This window comes from Podarcis liolepis, assembly GCF_965112155.1.
Source record: "Podarcis liolepis genome assembly, chromosome: 14".
NCBI lineage: Eukaryota > Metazoa > Chordata > Lepidosauria > Squamata > Lacertidae > Podarcis > Podarcis liolepis.
This window is the reverse complement of record NC_139569.1, coordinates 28184802-28202157: the sequence shown is the minus strand read 5'-3', so window position 1 is coordinate 28202157 and position 17356 is coordinate 28184802. Positions and strand designations below refer to the sequence as shown.

The 17356-nt window shown below is 45.3% G+C and overlaps 1 protein-coding gene across 2 annotated transcripts in view; it reads left to right on the top strand.

Moving 5' to 3' along the window:
* Window positions 1–14646: 14646 nt before the first annotated feature.
* Window positions 14647–17356, top strand: part of PIAS1 (protein inhibitor of activated STAT 1) — a 48340-nt gene continuing 45630 nt past the window's right edge. Inside the window, exon 1 of one of the 2 annotated variants that reach the window (XM_083475081.1) lies at window positions 14647–14782. In XM_083475081.1, coding sequence (XP_083331207.1) covers window positions 14759–14782 — 24 coding nt within the window. In that variant the 5' untranslated portion in view covers window positions 14647–14758. Of the gene's footprint in view, window positions 14783–14875; window positions 14978–17356 lie in introns of those variants that run through there. The other variant, XM_083475083.1, reaches the window with a different exon arrangement.

The following is a 17356-nucleotide window of genomic DNA, read 5'->3' as shown; positions in this document are numbered from 1 at the left end:
GGGATGCTCTCGTGAAATCTCATAGCCCTACAAGATCTCGTGAGAGCATCCCAGAGCTCAGTAAACAAGACCCGCTTGGCGCATGGCTCTAGAAAGGTAAGGATGTTCATATGGGGCTGGTTTAAGTAAATGTGTTTTTGTGTATATGAGCCATCCCTGGAACATACTGTATTTTTCGCTCTATAAGATGCACTTTTTCCCTCTTAAAATCTAAGGGGAAATGTCAGTGCGTCTTATGGAGGGAATGTGTGGTCCCTGGGGCTGGGGGGGGGGGAACCCGGGCTTCCCTCGCCAGCCCCGACAAGCTCTCGGAGCAGCGGGAAGGCTACGCGCAGCCTTTCCGCTGCTCCCCGACCTGCTCTTTGGGGCTGGCAGTGGCTTTCCCAGGGCTGGCGGTGAGGGAAGCTTGGCTTTCCCCACCGCCAACACCACAACCTGCGGGGAGCAGCGGAAAGGCTGCCTGAAGCCTCCGGAGCGCGGCGGTAGGTCCCACCGTGCTCGGGAGGTTTTGGGATGCTTTCTGCTGAAGCCTGGAGAGTGAGAGGGGTCGTTGCGCACCGACCGCTCTCCAGGCTTCAAAGATAGCCGCCTGAAGCCTCCTGAGCACTGAAGGGGTAGGTGCCACTTCAGCTAAGGCGCAGCGCCCCTTCAGGTAAGTGGGAGGAGAAATGGAAGGGGCTCCGTTTCTCCTTCTGCTTAGCTGAAGGGGTGCTGCGCAGAGAGGGGGAGAATTTTTTTTCTTGTTCTCCCCCTCTAAAACAAGGTGCATCCTCTGGTCGGGTGCGTCCTATAGAGCGAAAAATACGGTAACCTCCACACAGGAAGTGATTATACTGTATTCTACGTGTACCTCTCAGCTTGTAATTATTTGGTTGCTTAGGAGCATGGGAAGATGCCTCATACTGAGTCAAACTGTTGGTCCATCTAGCCCAGTATTATGTGCTGATTGGCAGCAGCTCTCCAGGCAAGGGGGCACCCCCAGCTTTACCTGGAGATGCAGGACTTGAACCTGGGACCTGGGAACCTGAATGCAAAACAGATACTTCTCTAGTGGCACTGCCACCCAAAAAAATCTGTGTTCTGCCATGCCAGCAGTAATCCTCACTTCCTCTCTTCCCATGCACCTCCCTCCTCCCGTGATTCTTCATTTTTTACACAAATAGAAAATTTAGGAAGTAAAAGTAATGGATCCAACAAGGAAAGAAAAATGCTCCTTTGGATTTCATTACAAAGGAACACGAGGAGTTTCATTCAGTGTTGGTCATACTCAGAGTAGGCCCATTTAAATTAATGACCGTGACTGGCTTAGGTCAATTAATTTTAATGGGTCTACTCTGAGTAGGCTAGACACAACCCATTACAGGCAAGGCATGCCCCCTGCTTGAGTTACTGGTGGTATAAATTCATGCCTGCATTTCAACTTGAGATGTTTTGCGGCTTCCAAGGACCAAATGAATCCAGGTTTGCTTAGGGATAACCTATTTTCCCATGGTTATCTCTCTCTCTCTCTCTCTCTCTCTCTCTCTGTGTGTGTGTGTGTGTGTGTGTGTGTGTATATATATATATATATATATATATAGTGCATAACTGTATGTTCTGTAACAGCAGAGTGCTGATAAGAGAAGCAGACTGTAATTAACTGACATACTGTAATTAACTGACAAGCTATTTACTCCTATTTGTTTGTGGGACAGACTGTCCTGAACACACTGGTATGCTTAAATCAAAACCCAAAGCATTAGATCATGCAAGAGTCTTAGACTGCTGTTGCGCATGAAAGGAGAAATGGGTTGTTCTAGCCTTTTGGGCTTCCAGTTCATTCCAATTTGTCACCCCACCCCCACCCCCAGCAACGAATTGCCAGATGCAGTAGAGCTTCCCATTGCTTCGCAGTTTCTGGGTTGGTCTCCCGCAAACTTCATTTTTGCACCACTTTTCAAGATTGTCCATTGGAAAATCACCTTCAAGTCAGGGAGGAGTTTCATTAATGACTCACCATGTGGGTTCAGACGTGCTTCTGACACCCCAGCCGCAATCTGAGATAGTCTGTGGCTTGTGACATCTGAGGACGGAATGTTTCTGTTGGGATACCAGTCCACTCTCCAATAGTATAGCCAGATTTCTGGCTACTTCACCAATTCTTACAGCACAGAGGAGGAACTAAAATGTCTGTTTTCAGCAGTACACTTCCAGCCTCTGTTTGGGTTCAGGACCTAAGCATATGTTAAATTGGAGGCAGACTGACCATTGTGTAATAATAGCAGTAGTTGTATGCATTAGATCAATGCCTTTTATTGTAAAAAAAGAAAGGAAAGATACCGTAATTTAAAAAGAAATACAATTTCATCCATATACGTAAACAGGAAACATAAATATTATTTCATATTATCATGTATCCTTCATATACAAAATTATTCGATGTCCTTTGTTAATTGACAAAAAGGGTCAGTTAAAGAGTGCTGCATACACTGACTTTGTTTCTTTGGTTACTATTACATTTTAAGCAGAATGTCAGAAGTGAAAATAATATATAAGGTTCAACAGTATATTGGAATTTTAGTTTCCAACAATTAACCAAGGGGCAGAATGTTTTTAAAAGAATTGAGAGAAGCACAAGGTTTGGCAGTTTCTTGCCTGAAGTGTACAGACCAATTTCTTTCACCCCATTCTTTGTCCTACATTGGTATCCTACCATTCTTCCTTCTTGGAGCCCAAGGGGGTGTCTGTGTCCAGTTCTGGGCACCACAATTAAAGAAGGATATTCATTTTCTCTCATGACGAGAAGAGGAGCTTGGCTTGTGTTTTCTTTCAAGCAAATTCTGTAATTGGGTATGGGGGAAAAAATCAGTGCTGGTTTGAAAAAGGATCAGTGTTTCTGCACTGCTATAGGTTGTTTTTTTTTGGGGGGGGGGTCAGTCAGTGGTCCCTTCCAAGTATGTGATCCTGTGTATATGAGGTTTGAGGCAGACTGTCAGACCAGTTTCTTTGGAAGATAATGGCCTTAGCTGGCCAGTTAAGTACTGCCATTTACATCTCCAAAGATGTTGCCTTGTTGCCATTTTGTTGTTTAGTCATTTAGTCGTGTCCGACTCTTCATGACCCCATGGAGCAGAGCACGCCAGGCACTCCTCTCTTCCACTGCCTCCCGCAGTTTGGTCAAATTCATGCTGGTAGCTTCGAGAACACTGTCCAACCATCTTGTCCTCTGCCGTCCCCTTCTCCTTGTGCCCTCCATCTTTCCCAACATCAGGGTCTTTCCTGTTGCCATAGAAACAAACAATTGGTAGGCCCTTCTTCAACTCACCTGCCTGGATGCCATGGCATCTAGGGAGGAAGAACAACAGGTGGGGGGGGGTGTGTGAGGGAGAGGGAGAGGGAGAGAGAGAGACAGAGACAGAGACAGAGACAGAGACAGAGACAGAGACAGAGACAGAGAGAGGAAGGGAGGAAGGGAGGAAGGGAGGGAGTTTTGGCTGAGGCTGATAGTTGGAGACACAGAAACCTGTCTTGTTCTGGATTCAAAGCTGTGACTTAGGGCTTTCTTAGAAACATAATAGGAAGGCAAGTTCTATTGAGGTGTTAATGCTGTGAGCCCCTCTATCCTATTATCAGGTTTTACAGATGTATAAATAAAATAAAAAATCCTAAAGAAATCACAGTCTCCATTGACCTTCCTTCCAAGGAATCCGAACTCTGGGTAAGTGCTGGAACCCCTGTAGTTTCTCACTGCTCAGAGGTTGGGGTACATGCAACAATATGTTACATTTAAAACTGGGCATAATTTTTCCTTTCACAATCTCAGGTAAGTAGCATAGAATTTGATACCAGGTGCATAATTTAACATTTTGAAAATCACAGGTCTCATCATTTTAAAAAATAAGTTTCTAGGCCTTATGTTTATTTGTGCATTTAAAGCATTTCCACCCTGTGTTTCTCCCCAGCAGGGGTACCAAAAAAAATCGACAGGAGAAATGGCCATAAAACCAAATTCAAATAAACCAAACATTACGAGGGAAATTAAAAACAGAAAAAGACATTCAGAGGAGCCATTATTAATTAACTAAGAGAACTAAAAAAAGAGAGCAAGCATCCTCTGAGAAGCTAAGCAATAACAGAACAATAAAGGCAGAGTGTACAGCCAAAAATATTAATAATGATGAAGATACTCTTGAAATCGTGGAGGGCCAAAATCCGTAGGGGGGTGGGGCGTGTTAGAAAGAAGCCAGAGTCTGAGCAAGCCTCCTCCTTATTTTCCAGAAGGCGATGAGTAAATGCAATGAAAGAAAATAGAGCCAATTTGCCAAAAGCAAAAGTGAACAGAGCAACGGTTGCTGTTACTTTCACTTTGGTACCATACACTGCATTTGAAGGGGCTACCTTTGAAGGTGACCCGGAAATTACAGCGAATCCAGAATGCGGCAGCTAGACTGGTGACTGGGAGCAGCCGCCGAGACCACATAACACTGGTCTTGAAAGACCTACATTGGCTCCCAGTATGTTTCCAAGCACAATTTAAAGAGTTGGAGTTGACCTTTAAAGCCCTAAATAGCCTCGGTCCAGTATACCTGAAGGAGCGTCTCCACCCCCATCATTCAGCCCGGATGCTGAAGTCCAGCTCTGAGGGCCTTCTGGCGGTTCCCTCATTGCAGGGAAGTTTTAAATGTGTGACATTTTAATGTATTTTTAATCTTTCTTGGAAGCCGCCCAGAGTGGCTGGGGAAACCCAGCCAGATGGGCGGGGTACAATTTATTTATTTATTTATTTATTTATTTATTTATTTATTTATTTATTTCAGCCACGTAAAAATCATGGGTTTCTACCTAAATTGACACACACACCCCTCTGTTTGACATTCAGGCAAGCAAGAGGCATTAACACAGTTCAAGGGGAATATTCTATCCAGGCAAAAGCATTCTAGGAGGGCGTAGAGCAGGGTCATTGAGAGGTGGAGCCTAGAGAGGCACCATGGCCCAGCGGGGGGAGAGTCCTGAGGGCCAGACAGAGAGGCCTGGAGGGCCACATTCAGCTTGCCCAAGGTTCCCCACTGTTGAAGTGCATCGCTATGACTTGGGATATATATTCTGTATTTCTCTTGCTTCTCTCTCTCGCTTCCTTCGCCAAATTGAAAGGGAAGCCTCACCCCAAGAGAGAGTTCATTTATTTTCAAAGCAACAAACTGTGCCAAGGGTTTGCAGAACGTAACCTTTGCCCCAGGATTCCTGCTGGGCACTATCCAACCACTCATTTCTATTAACAAGTCACCTTGAAAACATCTGGTCAAATAATGGATCCCTTCCCTCCCCCCCCCCAAAAAAAGGGGGGTGGAAATTTTTGTGTGCTTGGAACCAAAGGGATTGACAAAAAGTTCTTTGTGAGGGGAATTAGAGATAGCAAACATGGGGGAACTCGCTGAGCTTGGGAAGAAGCTGTCGGCTGATGATTTCTATGGCACGTTGTCCAACAATGCCTTGGCTAAGAGCAATGTTTAGAATTCATATTGACCTCAAACCGCTGTATTGCAAATAATAAGAATAGTAGTGCAATAATAATAAAAAGTTTAAAATACAGCGTGTCTGACCCATAGCTAGGCCCTGTTAAAACCAGTTCAAAAGTCATAATTGCTAAGGCTATTATGACTTAGCTGCTGGCCAAGACCGCTATGCTCTGCCGTCACAGTCAGTGGCAGAAGCCACAGAAGTCACTAGAAGCTGAGGGAGGGGAGAGGACTCTTGTGCTCAGGTCCTGCTTGAAGGCTTCCCAGAAGAGTCTTCTGGTTGGCCACTGGGAGAAGAGGACACTGGCACAGATGGGCCATTGGCCAGATCCAGCAGGGTTTGTCTTATTACATCATATCCTTACCTCATTGCTTTTGGTAGAACTTAGTCACTCACGACTAGCCAGGGCAGATGTGAGCAGAGTGGTTGGTGGCATATGCCGTGTGGTTGAGTCCCAGAGGAAATGCTTTGCAAAGCAACAAGAGCTACTGCTGGATCTGTAAGACGACTGGGCACCAGGTCTCATTTCTCCCTGCACTGCGAAATGGTTCCAAGATGATGGCGTAGACCAGGCATAGGCAAACTCGGCCCTCCAGATGTTTTGGGACTACAACTCCCATGATCCCTAGCTAACAGGACCAGTGGTCAGGGATGATGGGAATTGTAGTCCCAAAACATCTGGAGGGCCACGTTTGCCTATGCCTGGTGTAGACGCTGCTGCCATGGGTCTTGGTCATGTGACCCCCATGGGTCCAGAGAAGGCACCATGTCCTCCCGCATGGTCAAGCACTTCACTCTGAAACGTTTCTCCAGTGTGGACGTTCTCTAGGACAATATGATCAAGAAGACTGAAATTGCTAAGATATATTGATAAATAGTGACTGGTTCCTGGTGACATTAGAACACAGATGAGCTGAAGTGAGCTAAGTGAGCTGAAAACTCTAGAGCAGAACAGTGTGTGGCTGAATGGCTTCCCTAGCCTGAAGCTCTGGATAAAGTGTGTCCAATACAGAGCCGTCTTTCCCATAGGGCTTAGTGGTGTGTCACGCCAGGGCGCTGGCCTCTCAGGGGCGCCCCAGCAAGTGGGGGAGCTGCGCGGCTTTGCCGGCGGCCTCCCCTTTCCCTGCACGCCTGCCAGCTGTGCCCCGCTAACCATAAGGCTGGCGGGCACGCAGCTTCCCTCCCAAGCCTCTGCAGGGATCGGTCTCCTCCTGAGGAGGCTTGGGAGGGACGCAACTTCACTCCCAAGCCTCTGCGGGGATAGGTCTCCCGCAGCGGCATGGGGGAGGGTTGCACCCCCCGGATGGCTGACAGTGTGCAGCTACGGCCACCCCAACACTATCCGTGGTAATTTGGGGGGCGCTGGGCAGATATTTGCACCCTGGCGCCACATCTGCTAAAGACCAATAGATACCGTGGTGGACTTCACTGTGCCTTTTGGGACTATCAGACAATGCCCGACTGCCCGCTGGATGCATGTCAGAATCTGCAACCTTGAATTCAACATTCCCAAAGTCCTTGGCTGTGATGATATTACTGGAGAGCCTCTTTTTCAGTGGGATGATAACAAACCAGAAACTTATGAAGAGGCTGAAATCTTATGAAAATGAAACCAAACCTGCCCTTGAATATTATTGCTGAAAAGGAACAGAGACCAACAATTCATAGTTTACGTCAAACCAAACTGCCTGATATGAGCTAGAAGGAATCTTCTATGAGCAGATGAAGGAAGATCTATCACTGTATTGAAAATAGAGAAGCTAGTGGCCTAATGGCTAAGCTTCCAGAAATATATTGTCTGATAAATAGTAGAATCATGGGTAGCCTCAGCTGTGTTGGGGCCATAGGGTTGTATTCAACACTGGTCTTACTCAGAGCAGACCCACTGAAATCAATGAGCGTGACTAACTAAGGTCCATTAATTTTAATAGATCTACTCTGAAAAGGACTAGCATTGACTGCAACACATTTTTTTTTTTTTTTTGCTGGGATTTCTTTAGACATAGTGTGCTGTAGAGAATGTCTGGGTTCAAAATGCCCAGTGCACATTGCTTTGAACAGGACTTCGTAGGTGCTGCTGATTAATGATGCAAATTCCCCTCTTAACTGAGCCACATCTTTGCTGCTCCACACATGATGTCAGGTCTAGGGCAGGTGGGCAGGGTTTGGCCCAAATGGCTTCGTGGGCCAAATGGGGGAGGCCTGACCTGCCTAATTAGGCCAGAAATTCTCCATTTCTGATATAGGACTCAGACCTAAGGTGAAGCGATTGAAGTGTCTATCAGTAGGTTAAGGGCATTTGGAGGAGCTCAGACTTGGGTCATTTATCCTTGATGGGGCACCTGCATGCTTCCTAATTTCTTTCTTCATAAAAACCCTCAAAGCAGTTTATAAAAAGATAAAACAATAAGAAAAAAATAGCAACAATAATTTAAGACTTGAAAAGTTAAAATAACTGGGAGTGACGCGGTGGCTTGAACACCTGCCGGCTCTGTGCTGCCCCCCAAAGTCTGCCCACTGCCTCCTCCTTGGCCGTACGGTGCCTGAGTGGGAGGAGCCAGGCAGACAGCTCACATACCCCATGGTGCCATTGGGCACCAGGATCCATGGGGTCAGCAGATCCCGATGTAGATCTTTATTCCCTCCTGTTTCTGATTTAGACATTCACTTACACCTTCTTCATCAGTAGGGAGGAGAGTGCCATTTTGTGGTTTCCCTCAGGTGCCAAAATGCCTTTGGCAGGCCCTGCCAGCCAGATGAGAAACACTTTAGGCAGGCACAGCCTAGGGCAGAATCTCAAGGGCCAGCTAGAGAGGCCTGGAGGGCCGCCTCTGGGGCTGTGAGGTTCCACACCCTTGACCTAGATGCTTGATGTGCCAAACCCCTTGAACTGCCTCATCCTCTTGACTTTCAGATGTGTTCATTCTCTCTCTCCCACTCTCTATGTTTGGCATGGAGCCAAGTTACAGTAGGAAGAAGCAGCACTGACTGATCTCAAGCAGGGCATATATAAAACCAGCACTGCTAATTATTTTGCAGTAATTACCTGGAAATTATATGTATGTTGTTTGTGCAATAGTGGGTGCTGCTATTTTTGAACTCGCATTGTTATCCTTACTTGGTGGAGTCACATACACTCAGGATCCATATTCATCACTGGACATGGTTGTTCCCCACCTCCCCATCCCAGCAGTTGGTGAGAACAGTGTAATTATCAGCTTGCACTAATCCAAACACCTTTGCTCCTTCATTCTTTACACACTCCTTCCTTTCCCTTTCACCTCCATATTCACTCAAACCCAACTCATTTGTTTAGAAGCATTTAGCATGATTCAGGATAAGATGCTTGAACCTTTGGCTAGGTTCTAGAAATAGCTCCCAGTAGATCATTGCTTCTTCTTCTTCTTTTTAAAAAGAACAAACTTTAAACGTGCTTTAATTATTATCTTCATTTAATTGCCCCCTTTCCCCACAGCTGTTTTGTGATCTAGAAGTGTTGCACAACTCTCTTGGCACTTCAAAGGGAAAAATGAACAACCAACAAGCGAAGACAGTGGGCACTTAATGGCTTTGGCCAAACTTGTTTACAATCACCGTCCCTAATCAAACCATTACAACAGTTTCTCTTCCTCCTCTTCCAAGTGTCTAGGTGTGGTGTCTCCTTGCCAGACAGAACAAAAGCATCTGAAAAATGTCTTATATTCAGATGAAGACGTTCAGTACCAAATCTCTCCATCCAGGAAAGCAAAGGTCTGTTAGTGAGTGTTTGACTTCTACATCCTTGGCCCAATTCAAGGACCCACAATGATGAATAAAAATCCTAAGTGACTTAGGACCCAAATATCTGAAAGTCCATCTCCATCTTTACCTGCTAAGATATCCATAGTGGCCTCAGAAGTTCTACCATCCTCAGAAATGCAGGAAATAGCAGCCTGGCAGATGGCCTTTTTTAAACTGTGGAACTCCCTGCCCACAGAATTGTGTCTAGCATCTTCTAAATGTGCATTTTATATTTGATTTCCTTTAGTAATGTTTTCTTTTGAAAATGTTAAGGTAATATTTTAGTTTCCTTTTAATTACATTGCTTTGAACTTATATGTTACATTTTACTTTCTTCAGTAACGTTTTATTCTGGATTGCTTCATTTGATGTATTAATTTGTTATAAACTACTTTGAGATTTCCCCCCTTAAACATATAAAGTGGTATAGAAATGAAAGAAATGATAATGATTTTTATAATACAGTTAAATGATTCTGTGAAAACTTAATAACCCCGTCTTCAGAAGAGCTACACTAAATATGAAGGACTTCCGACAGGCTAAATAATATGCTGGACTTCCAAGAAGCAGAATAAGAGGAACCCCGGTGATCAGGCCAAAGGTCCACTTTATCCAACTTCCTGCTTTTTACAGTGGCCAGCCAGGGAACGTAAGAGCTCGGCTGGATCAGGCCAAAGGTCCATCTAGCCCAGCATTCTGTTCTCAAATTAAATGTAAACTCCAGAAGGCTAGAGATGCTCATGTGAGATCTTGTGGGAACTAGGAAAGCATCCCACAACATACGCATTGAGAGAGCCTTGCCTTGCACCCCCCCGCCCCCAAAGACCAGGGCAGAGAGCTTAAAAGCTCTTTTAGAGCTGGGTCTTATTGGAGTTCCTGGCGCGAAAAGAGCTTATAAGTGCTCGCTTTGCGGGGGGCGGGGGCAAGGCTCTTTCAGTGTGGTGGCTCCAGAAGGCTAGGGATGGTCACATAGGGGGCGGTTCCAAGAGGGCAGTTTGAGTATGCACATCTTTGCATATATAGTGGTACCTTGGGTTAAGTACTTAATTCGTTCCGGAGGTCTGTTCTTAACCTGAAACTGTTCTTAACCTGAAGCACCACTTTAGCTAATGGGGCCTCCTGCTGCTGCCGCACCGCTGGAGCACGATTTCTGTTCTCATCCTGAAGCAAAGTTCTTAACCTGAGGTACTATTTCTGGGTTAGCGGAGTCTGTAACCTGAAGCGTATGTAACCTGAAGCGTATGTAACCCAAGGTACCACTGTACAGTCGTTCCTTGGAAGTTGAACGGAATCCATTCTGGAAGTCTGTTTGACTTCCGAAATGTTTGAAAACCAAAGCGCAGCTTCTGATTGGCTGCAGGAAGCTCCTGTAGCCAATCAGAAGCTGCAGAAGCCCCGTCAGATATTTGGCTTACAGTCACTTCCAGGTTTGCAGTGTTCGAGAGTCAAAATGTTCGGGAACTAAACTGTTCAAAAACCAAGGTATGACTGTACGTGCACTCCCTGGAAAGTAACCCCCGTATAATATGCAGTCATCCTGTATTATGTGGATGTTTTGATGATTAATATTTAGAATGCAAACAAGAGACTGATCTTAGCTTTTTAAGGCTACTGTTGTTTTCTTTTGGAAGTAGGTGAACCACTCATCTTCTCCCAGTTCCCATATGGTGTATGCCTATGCCTGTGCATGTGTTCATGCGAGTGAGACAAATTGCTCATATTCCAGCTTGGTCCCCTTTGATGCCATCTTTGAGTTTAAGTTGTCAAGATGAAAGGCCACACAGGAAGGATTTTTACTCATCTAGAGCATGTGATGATTACATGCATTGTAGTAATTAGTGTTTACTACTAACAGAATTGGAATTCATATTCCAAGCATTAATTAACAGGGGAGGAAATAGAAATAGATCATATTTACACATCACAATTATTCCTCTAAAGTCTAAGTGGCTCCAAAGCAGAAGAATTTATTAAAAGCGAAAGCAGACTGAGGTATGTCCCCAAGGGCAACACCATCCATGGGGGATCGACTTTGAACAGAGAATGTGTGGATTACACAGTAATCCTGCACATGCCTACTTGAAAGTAAGTCCCACTTAATTCAATGGAGCAAGTGGGTATAGGATTGCAGCCATATTCTCTTAGATGAATGCACACTGATCCTGATTGCTGTAATGAAACATGACTGCAAGGACTTATGGTCTGAGTCCTGATTTCTGGTGAAAATGATGAACTAGATTTTTTAGTGGACTGTGGTACAGCATGGTATGAATTCCTTCAGGGAGGTAAGTTTCTCAAGATGCAAAAACTTAGATTTACTGTAGCTACGATGAGGCGCTTCAGTGTTATCCATGGGACAGATTCCTCCCCTTCATCTGAGGGCAGCATGCTAGCTCAGAAAGCACAGGTTAGGCCAAATGGCGCACATGCAGTTCTGTCCTTCAACCTGCAACCCAGCATCTACCACCTGAGGCAACTGCTTCATTGTGTCCAGTGGTAGGGACACCCTGACTAACACATCACATGGATTTTGTTAGTCATAGGAACCAGGAGGGAATGACATATGTATGGGCTGTGGTGTTCAGAAGCAGCGCTTAAACAGTGCTCCTTATCCTTGGAATTAGAGCCGCCTGGTTGTGCCAGATTCCTCCTCCCACATGGGTGGTGAGAAACTTTTGCTAATCATGTATATGGGATAAGTGTGTGCAATTACCATGGTTGAGTGCAGCATGGTGTACCCCAAATAGCTGACACCATACATCTAAATGATCAGGTTAGGGTAGGGAACTTTCACTTTAAAACACTTAGAACTCTTACAGCACATTTTTGCCAGTTTTATTCTTTTCCTCTTCTGTACTGTTAGCTTCTCAGCTCTCAGTAATAAGAATTCACCTAGGAGCAAGTCATTTGCTTTTTTAAAAAATAAAAAGAAGAATCTACACAGTACAGGATACAAAAACCTACAAATTCCTTGTGAGTTCGCATGGTTGAAAGAGAAAACCTGTAGGGATGAAGTCATGTGACTTGCCAGAAGGGAATTTCAACTTTAGAGACCCCCCCCCCCATTTCTTTTATCACTGAACATTCTGGTATTCTACCTATGGAAATTGCTTCATAGCTCTTCAGTTTATTGATGTAATCTGAGCAAGGTCTGCAAGGGATTCCCACATGGAAGGGTTAATGTTGTCAGCCTTTGTGTCACATCTGCACACATCTTTTTAATGCAGAATTAGTCTGCCAACAGGCCTAGTGCCTGAAGTCAGCTGGATCCAGAAGCACCTTGTCCACATCAGCAAACTGCATAAAGCCAAAGGAGTCCCTCCTCACACTAACCTCTGGACCACCCAAAACAACCCTGTTGGCTGGCTACTAGAGGACACAATGTGAGCTGCAAAATGAGCATTCTTTGCAGCTTACACTGCTACACGGTAGGCACGATTGTGTTTTCTTACCAGTGTTTGGTCAGCTTCAATGTGAAACATTAGCCATTTGTGCTATAGTCTTCGTCTGTTCTGTTTCACCGTCCAGAGCTCCTCAGAGTACCAAGGAGCTGCTCAGGCTCCAAAGCACCCCATAAAACACTCAGGAGCATTTGTGTCAACCTTGCCGTTCCATAGCAAGACTTGGGGTTCAGGAGGATCACCAACTTTCACCACTGGAAACCCCCCCACCCAAGCATTTAGGAATACATTAGGTTCCATCTGTCTCCGAGGGTGGGATATCAGAGCAGGCCCACCACCCTTACAGGGAGAATTGCCATTGTCAGTTCAAAATTAACCAAATTATGATCTAACCATGACAAGGGAGTGCACTGCATCCCCCTGTCTTCTATAATTTGGGGCTAATATCACATCAAGCGTTGGGCCAATGACAATCTGAGAGAGACCCACAGTTGTCATGAAGGCCATGAACAACAGGATTGACGTGGATATTGATGCCACCCAGGATTATCATTTTAGGGTCCTCCAACAATACCCTTGGTTAGCCAGATCAGGGATACTGCTGGGCAACAGGGTGGTCAGTAAACCAGCAGCATCCCCAATCTGTTTTAGGAATAAACTACTATCTGACGTTTAGAAGACATCTGAAGGCAGCCCTGTTTAGGGAAGTTTTTTTATGACTGATATTTTATTGTATTTTTAATCTCCTGTTGGAAGCCACCCAGATGGGCAGGGTATAAGTAATAAATCATCATCATCATCATCATCCCTGGCCCAACATCAGGTGCCAATGATGTAAGTCCACCCCAAGATTAAGCGTCAAGTAGATGGTGCTCTTATGGACAACAGCAACACCCCCACTGCAGCTCCCTAGTCTAGCCTGGTGCAGTACAGGCAACGATGGATTTAGTTGCATCTGAATGACATGTGATCTTGCATGCATGGCACTGAACTTGGAAGTACAGTGGTACCTCAGGTTAAGTACTTAATTCGTTCCAGAGGTCCGTACTTAACCTGAAACTGTTCTTAACCTGAAGCGCTTTAGCTAATGGGGCTTCCTGCTGCTGCCGTGCCGCTGGAGCACGATTTCTGTTCTCATCCTGAAGCAAAGTTCTTAACCTGAAGCACTATTTCTGGGTTAGTGGAGTCTGTAACCTGAAGTGTATGTAACCTGAAGCATTTGTAACCTGAGGTACCACTGTAGCCCCAAAGTGTTGTAACTGCCCTGAGATTGATGGGTACTGTATAGGGCAATATACAAATTTAATAAATAACAACAAATAAGTCACGAAAATTATGAGGAATGGGTATGGAATAGGGCAGAGCAGGCTTATGCATGCTCCGCCAACATGCATGGGGGCCTGGAGTGTATCCCCCCACCCCACACAAAACAAGGATTGCCTTTACTGAAAACCCAGGTGATCACAGCAGTGTAAAGTTGGGCCTATCCAGCTAGCTCACCCAAGTCTCAGTAATGCAAACCACATCTTCCAACTCATGCACAATCAGACTGTGCACAAATATGTTTTTGTTATTTATTTATTGTTATTATTTTTATTATGGACTGATCTAGCATTCAGAATCAGCACCACCAGACCAGAGGACTCAGCAGATATTCTGCCAGCAGATATTCGAATTGGTGGAGTGAGAGGACTGGAACAAGAAACGGAGACCAAACGCTTAGGCCTCCAAGCACTAATAATAATAATAATAATAATAATAATAATAATAATAATATCCAAAGAAATAAGTAATGCTTAAAGTAGGTAGACTTGAAATGCCTAATGCCCCACTGATTTCAATGGCTCCCCACATTCTACATCCCCACGCTAATAACGAGAAGTGACCTTAATACAATACGTCTGTTAATATCCGAGGGTGGCACAACGAGAGGCCCCCTCCCCTCTCTCGTCCCGCCCTGAGGAGGGACCAACAAAATGGCGGCGGCGGCGCGCCGTTGATTCAAACGCAGCGCGCGGGGCGGCGGTGGTGGGAGGCGGCCTCCCGGCGGGGTTCACTGCGCCTGCGCCCCGCGATTCAAGATGGCGGACAGTGCGGAACTAAAGGTAAAGGCGCAGTTTCAAGCCGCCCCCCCTCCCCTCTTCCTCCCCCCCCCCGCCTCACCGCCGCGGCTCTTCTCTACTCCCGGGCCCCCCTCCTCCTCCCCGCAGCAGGTCTGGCCCGGCGGCCGGGCGACCCAGTGGAGGAGCGCAAAGAGGGAGGGAGGGAAGGCTGGCTGGCTGGCTGGCGGCGATCCGGGGGTGTGTAAGAGGAGAGGGAAGAGAGGCGCTGAGGGAGGGACGGAGGGAGAAGTGAGGTGGGGGGGGAGCGCCTTTTGGCTCACCCATTGAACTGAGTTTGCCTCCCCCCGTATGGCCTCCCTTGCTTTTCTCATCAGCCCCCATCCTAGGAAGCGAGTCCGCTCGAGTCTACTTTCCCTCCGAGGTGCTTTTCTCTCAACCCCCCGCCCTGCGAGGTTGGCCAGGGCTGAGGAGGAGAGGAGACCTCGTTCTGTTGCCCAAGTTGTGGGCGACTCTTCTCTCTCCCCACACCTGCATCAGATCAGCCTGCCTCTCCCTCCCTCTCTCTTTTTTGCTCCTCCACCTTGAGCTGGCTCAGTGGGTCCTCGCCCCCTTGAAGGCCACGAATTTGAGGAGTGCAGAGTAGGTTATGTGCGTCTCCTCCCTCCCCATCTCAAGAGGAATAATCTAAAAAGGGGGTCCCGCACAAAGCTGCCCCTTCTTCTTTGACAAAGATGATCGTCCTATTCGCCTACGTGGAACGGAGTTTGTCCAGAATCTGGCTTCTTTCACCTACCCAGCTTTTGCCCCCCTCTTTTCTGCCCCTCTTCCATACGTTTCTTCAACTGTGCAAGGGGCAGAGAACAAGGAGGAAAATGTGTCTTTCCCTAATTCTCTTATCCCGAAGTTTTGACAGCTCTCCCTGACTTTTAAATGCTTAGTATTTGCCAGTGGCAGAGAAGGGTGCCTGAAAGGAGTGGAAACTGAGAGACCCTCCTCCCCAAACTTTCACTTTCAAAGGGTGGAAACTGGTTTTGTATTAGATCCTTTTGATGTTGGTGTTCGTTCAAATTTCCTTTTCTTGTAATCCTTGACCTGGATTGCAAAGGTTTTATTACTCCATCCAAAGATGCTAGTGCAGTAGGCACGGAACCCAAATTATGGGTGTGTGAGCAACAGCTGCCTTTCAGAGGAAGTAAATAAAACTATAAGCCATGTGTGCATGCATTTTTTCTACGTCCCAAGCGGTTTGTTAAACCTACATCTTATTTGAAATCGTAGATGAAATGATCAAGGGCTTATTTTAATGGGAGTAAGAAACTGAATAGAAACTTTGGCTGTATTTAGATCCTTAAGCTCATGTGATGGAGAGGGCTTTTTAGCTCATTTCCTGAGAAGAAATTCTCTCATGTTGAAATCTAAAGCGCTCTGAACTCTCTAGAGGGATAGTAGATAGGAGGAAACTCCCACCACCTTGGTTTCCTGTTTTAAAGTGAGAGGAAACCAAAAGTGCTGAATCTCACTTGCTCTTCCGTCTTATACACTGCTATTTTCTTAGTATAGCCTCCATGCATGACAGCTAGAGAAAAAAGAGTGAGTTTAAAAATATCTGAGATGATTTTGCAGCCAATCCTTCATCCGAATAAAGTGTGTGTGTGTGTGTGTGTGTGTGTGTGTGTGGTAGTAGTATATATATTAAAAGCCTTTTCTGAAAGTCTTGAAATGCCCTACTCGCTAAATGAGTGAGGTTTGATATGGCTGCTACAATTCTAGTTGCTTGCTGTGATTCCCCAGGGGGTATTATAGTAATAGATCATAATTTCCTTTTTTTAGTCCTCAACATACCCACCCTTGGTAAACACAAAGGATTGTTTTTTAAATAAAAAGTATTTAGTATATTTCTTAATCTGTTTTGAAGACTTGCCTGTTTACATACTATAAAATTCAACAATGATTACAATAGTCACATGTTAAATATTGAATAACAAAATGTGTCTAGTAGGTTGAGAGGGGGTGTTTATTTTCCCTACATACTTGTAGACTTTTATAATCACGATGTCTTTGTAAGCAAAATAGAAATCACATGTTTAATACCTTTTTATAGATAATATGTCAAAATGCATGTCAAATGCTTTCCAGTTAAAATTCATTTACCAAGGGATTATTTTGTTTACAGTGTCTCTCAATGTCTTAATGCTTTTGGAAATCACACATGTTGCTTTTATGGCTTTTTTATCCTGGCTTTTCAGAAAGGTTCTTTGCTCCTTTGGGACATGTGTACACAGTGATGGCAGCTCTCTTTGTGAGGTGAAGATGAATGGATCCTGTTTATAACCTCCATTGCCTTTTGTGTTTGGGGTGTGTGTGTGTGTGTGGAATCTTGCTGCAGTAGGAGACTTAAGGAAGCCTAGTGCCCATTTCTGCAGGCAGCTTGTTGTAAAGCATAAAAAGGTTTATCTGTTTTCCTTCACACTTGGGGTTGCTTCATTAATCTTAGTGCAGTAAATACAGCAAGGTATTGGTAACAGACTCTTATTGGCTAGGATGCTACATTTATTAGGTAGTTGTTTTAAGCTTGGTTGATCTGGGTGGCAAAAGATTTCCACCTCAATCTTTTAC